This window comes from Lepisma saccharinum, chromosome 14, assembly GCF_977018435.1.
Source record: "Lepisma saccharinum chromosome 14, izLepSacc3.1, whole genome shotgun sequence".
In the NCBI taxonomy this organism is placed as follows: domain Eukaryota; kingdom Metazoa; phylum Arthropoda; class Insecta; order Zygentoma; family Lepismatidae; genus Lepisma; species Lepisma saccharinum.
Window position 1 is genome coordinate 30,538,611 of NC_139242.1, and position 6,000 is coordinate 30,544,610.

A 6,000-nucleotide genomic window follows, 5' to 3' on the forward strand; every position below is an offset into this window, starting at 1 on the left:
TGTACAGACAGATATGCAAGACACTATCGATATGAAAAAAGAATAGCTGAACTACATGTGTGTTTTATCAACATATGGAAGTGAAATGGTTTTGAGAGTAAGTAGTGAAATGCAAAGAAAAAGGGTGAATAATGATTACGAATTATACAAGCGTGTGTGTGTGTACCACTTGTTACACTTTTCCAAGAAGTAAAATGAAATATTGGTTTTAACTCTCTTGCTGTTTCCGTAATTCTAAATCTCTTTGCTACTTCTTGGGTTAATTGCAAAAAATGAGAACGGAGGATGCAATGAATAGAATGATGCAGCCTTACCCAGAATTTGAACTTGTTTACATTGACCACTCTCTCATATAGGTTGAAGGAATGTTGTTTAAGTAAAATATATTTTGGCAAGTTAACTATTTTTCAAGTCAAGTGAAACAAAACATAATTGTTAATATTGATACAAAACTCAGTCTTGTACTTAGGATTTAATATGAATAATACCTTGACTCATATAAAAGCACCACAAGGGATATGCTTCAGTGAGGATTTTATGTGATTTTTTATTACATCAGAACTGCCTAAAGCATTATAGTGTGCACTTTTTAAAAACGAATTTTCTTGATTTACAAGCATTTAGACTGCAACTAGTATAGCATGGTGGTGGTGATTAAACCTGTCCTGTAAATATACAGAACCTATATAAAGTTTGTCACATGCCAGTGTTAGATTGGAAATAACATGTTGGCCAGCACATTATTTATGCAATATTTCTGTGTATTTTGTACTATGCATTGGGAGCTTTTCAATTAGCTTATATGATACATAACAAAACTAATACAAGTCATGTTTGGTTTAACAATGTATGTTGCGTAGCCATTACAATGTTGTAGAGCAAGGTACCAGTGTGAATCAAAAGTTTGTTAGTTTTTGCATATGGACATTGAGACTGGAGACACAAGGCGTGACATCGGACTTATTCAGCAAAGTATAGGCCATTATGTTGTATGGTCTTCTGCCAGCATTCCGTGAGCCACGATCCCATGACAATATAGTTCGACTGATTTCGAGGCCATAAACTCGTGCACCCCTGTTTCCACAGCATCCAGTGTGTTGAATTGTTGTCCTTGCAGAAAATGCCCGAGAGAGCGAAACAAATAGTAATCGGATGGTTCGAGATCAGGACTGTACGGGGGATGAAGCAACACTGCCAATTCCTTCCAGGTCCTGCAGTTTCTGGGTAACAATTCATGACCGGTGACATGGAGCGTTATCGACCTGCAACAAGGCTCTCTTCCAATGCATCAATGTTGGGTATTTCTGGAGCATAGCATCATGGACCCGCTGCAGTTGTACAGCATAAAGGTTCTTATTGATAGCTTGACCGTCTGGTACGAGCGAGTTCCCAGAACACTGGACCATCAATATTCCTCCAAATGCACAACATGACCTTCTTTTCAAAACCATCCCCTTTGAACAAGTGGCATTGTTTCTTGCCGTGGCCGCAACCACTGCATAGAAAGATCCACTTTTCGTCACCTGTGACAATTCGATGCCAAAACCTGTCGTCCCATGAATTTTGAAGCAATTGTTGACAGATGGAACTTGTCATTCAGCCTGTTGTGGTGCCAACTCGTGAGGAACAAGTCGAGGCCATCGAGAGACAAAACCCATTTGGTGAAGAGAGTGAACCATGGTGCTTTGGGACAATACAACCTGTCATGTACTGATACTTGCACCGGCTGTCACATGGTGTAGCAGGGCATCTGCATCCATGGCACCCAGTCTCCCACATTGGGGCTTGTCTTCCACACTCATGTCCCCAGATGAGAATCGCTTGAACCACTTCTGTGCTGCCCTAATATTCACTGTGCCTTTTCTACAGAATTAGTAGAATATTGGTTATCGATATTTGTAACTTTTTTTATCAGCATCAGCAAAAAATTCATTTTGATCCATACCTAGTAATTGTAATTATAGTTTAATTGTATTACATTTGGTCTTTCTGGGCAAATTAAAGAACAAGTTTCCACTCTGATCGTACTCCTGCATACATGCCTTTACACAACTCTTACACTCCAACTACAAAAACAGTTGAAAGAAACTTAAGTGTGCACAGAAGGAACTAATCGAATCATCTTATTCTTGCATAGTAATTAAACTCTCTAGCCCAAGTTAATTGCATTTTGATTTTGTTGTAGTTCCAATAATATGCATAGGGATTGTGTCATTTTAATAACATTTATGGATCGGTTTAATACATTGCATGTAATTTTTTCAGGAGCTGCTCGTCTAAAATCTACTCATATGGGAATAGGAGCTAGAGAAATACGTAATGTGTTCGCTAGTCCTAGAACACCGGAGTGGATTAATGCGACAAGTCCAGAACCTCTCTACTCGGATCCGCTAACAAAAGTCCCATCAGACAGCAAGGGTTATCAGGATGATGAACCAATATACGCAACACTTTCAGACACCATAGGAACACTTTCCAGTTTCGAAGACCTCTCACGTTGCTGCTCAGTTACGACAGCAGCAAATGACGACTTCGAGTTCCACGATGGTAAATCAGTAGCTGCTGCCGCCGCTGCTTCATCGCAAGCTGATTCTGCTCATTCATCCCTAACCTCTACGCTTAGTGACACAACCGCCGAAGTCAACCTGTCTGCCTCATCACTGCTGCCAACCAGACGACTATCAACAAGACGACAACAGGCTCAACCACAACAACCAGCAGAGACTGCCAACCACGACAACACACTGAAAAGGAAGTTGATGGCATCACTGTCCATGAACGATCTGGATTTGCTAGAAAAAGACGATTTTGGAGAAGGCGACAACTTCGTAATGCCAATGAAGAGCGAATCAATTCTAAATGTATACCGTATGTACCTACATAACGAAGGCAACAGGAAACCGGAACTCAAACGCAAACCCAGTAGCAAGCAAAGCAATTCATCGAGCGAAATCCACCTTAACTCCATTAACGAATGTGATGTGGACTCCAGCACGTTTAGCAAAGAGCACATACGTTCTTCCGTGTTACTTCCCAGGAACAACCACCACAAACGGCGGCATCGTCATGGGAGAACACCTCCGCCACCTCCACCAAGAAGGTCGTCACATCATGCATACAAGAAACGCAATAGTAACATGACACCACGGTACCACAAGCTCAGTGGGGGTGTACTTTCCATGGAATCCTTGTACAGTGTACTCAACCAAGAAGGTGTGTCATACATGGACAATGGCGACCTTTGTCGCCACGGCAAAGAATTTACTAATAGTGAACCTGACTTCAAAAAAGTATTTGTTTCAGATTTTATCTAAGCATGTGTACAGTGAAAAAAAGTGTTAAGACAATTTTCTAGCCCGTATCAAGAACATAAAACTGCTCTTTCAAGCATACAATCAAAGGAATATTTTCAAAACTTGATTTAAAGCACATGGAGAAAATAGGTCTATCACACGTTACTTTTTCCTTGTTATCACAACACACTAAAGCACCACAATACACCATTCCTTCATTTTACTGTATTTCCCAAGACTGCATATCTACATCTAGGCTGAATTATTTATGCTTTACAACTCTCCAGTCTTCATATTAAACCTGTTCCAATTATTGTATATATGTATCGTATCAGGAGTAAAAAGCATTTAATTCATGGCCTCACAAGTAGTGGGATGTATAAGTATTGCATGTCAAATTGTCCATGACTAATTTCATTAACTATTCTCTTGCATCCTACATGTTTTAAAGGAATAGATTTTTATGGGTGCTGGTGCAGATGTTGTTTTGGAATTTTGTTTCAACCCTTAAAGCCCTTGTTACGTAAAACAAAGAATAAAAATAGTGACCGACAATTTGGTAATACTTATGCATCCTACTCTACAGTTTTCAAATCCATTATTGAGGGTAACATAATTGAATATGATAAAATTAACAAATATATGAAGAGTATAACTTGTATCAAACTTGTACTTAAATTTACTATTTGATAACTACAATTATTCATGAATCAAATCAACAAAAAAATGGCAAATTATCAAACAAAATGTAAAATATAATGTGCCAGAAAAATTTACGTAGTAAACACTATCAACGCAATTAAACACAGAGTCAGATTGGTCCCATGGACACAATGCGTAATGGCTTAGATATCATCCAAACTGCATGTGATCTAGTCTTGTAAACATTTTTCCATCTTTCGTATGTAGAACAAAATCATGTACATATGCCAGGCAAACAATTGCAGGTTCAGCAAATATCACAACTGAACTTCATATATGGTAGGAGACTACAGACTAGCCTTAAACAAACATATCTAGTGTTAAACAATTGAATATATCAGCTCATTTCTAGCCCAAGAAGTTAAATATAAAGTAAGTTTACTGTATGATATGCAAGAAGAGGTAATTGATTTATGTAAATGTTTTAAAGAATGCAAAGTTCTTCAATGACGTGTCTACTGAATTAAAGACAGACGAAACAAAACAGATTGTATCTGAACGTTTTTTCATAAAATGTGTCTCTCTTTACCACTATTTGAAGTGTTGATTTGGCAAGTAATGAATATTGTACAGAATGCAAAGATGTCCGAGTGTGCATTGTTAAGGAGTCTATGCATTGTTAGAAGTACTTCATAAAACTGAAGATGACGATGACTTAATATGGGTTTATACTTCTCATCTTGTATATTGCATTTTCATATTGTAAATATGGTTTTTATCACATGTAACTTTGGAATAAAGAAACATTTTATTTTAGTCAGATTGAGTCTTTATTATTCATGGACAAAATGTACTATGCATATACTTCACACAATAAAATTTTTTTTTTTTTAATAAAATGTAAATGAAAAACATACGTAGGGTGTATGTCGGACAGATTCAACACCAGAAGACAATAATAAAAAAAGCTGGCCTGACAACCAATATACATAAGAAAATTTAAATAAGATCTACTATGCATATATAGTAAACAAAATGCAATGTTGCTGGGTTCAAATGATTTTACATTTTGTTCTTCGTGGTTGAATTTATTTTGTTTTCTGTCACTTTGACTAATCGCCAAGATGAGGATGAAAGGGAAATTGATGAAGAGACAACAAACACACATTAGCAGGACACAACGTAAGTCCCACAGAGGATTGTACTTGCTGTGAATCCAGATTTCAGAGCCTCGTTAATCTGCAAAATGCAGCCCAGGGTGTATCATGTGGAAAAGAGGTTGGCATCTGGGTGTCTTCAGAAAGTGGTCATCTCTTACAGCCGATTTTCAGGGTGGCTACTCACTGGGACTTCCTTGAATTCCAGGAATTATACATGAATTATTGGCTCTGGGAATCTTCTCCGTAAAGGTGAAAAATTGCAACTCATATTAAGCCTAGAAAGGCTGGGTGGGATCAAATTTGACCCCAGCTATCATATTTTGTTTGTATTTTTTTAAAATTTTACCTCACCATGACACCAAAATTCGTGATTTTGTCATGACAACTGTCCCATAGGCCAGCATAAAAATTTTATGCTTTTGTCAATTACTGTTTTTGTACATTTCAGTGATTTTCTTGATCGAGGTCAAACTTGACCCCACCAGCCCTTTCATGTAACTGTACAGGGTGATTCAGAATTCCTATTACACACTTCTGGGGGTTGTACAGGGGACTTAGTAGATCAAGTTTTGATAAAGAAACCATGTTCGGAAACATGCCATTTTGATACTACATAGATGACAAGATCACATAATTTCACATCTCCATCATCATCTAATTGGGCAAAAATGGTATGTGATGGAGTGACAAGATGAGCAAAATGCTCTGCATACAGACGCCCAGCTTCGCTGTAAATTAACAACATGTCTGTGTTCTCGGCAAATGTGTATTCAACCATACTTCTTCCGCAACGACTGAAGATCGAAGCACACTGGATTGTAAGCAGACGACGTTGGAAGCAGCACACATGACATCAGGTGACTAAAGACATCGCCCTCCATCAATGTGGGCTGCCTACCGTGAAG

General features: G+C 38.1%; 1 protein-coding gene across 2 annotated transcripts in view; it reads left to right on the forward strand.

The window, feature by feature from the left end:
• The window catches only part of LOC145998767 (uncharacterized), a 180,049-nt gene extending 175,292 nt beyond the window's left edge, over window positions 1-4,757 (forward strand). For both annotated transcript variants that reach the window (XM_083135341.1, XM_083135342.1), the window contains one exon: window positions 2,266-4,757. In XM_083135341.1, coding sequence (XP_082991467.1) covers window positions 2,266-3,314 — 1,049 coding nt within the window. In that variant the 3' untranslated portion in view covers window positions 3,315-4,757. The remainder of the gene's footprint in view (window positions 1-2,265) is intronic.
• Window positions 4,758-6,000: the final 1,243 nt, after the last annotated feature.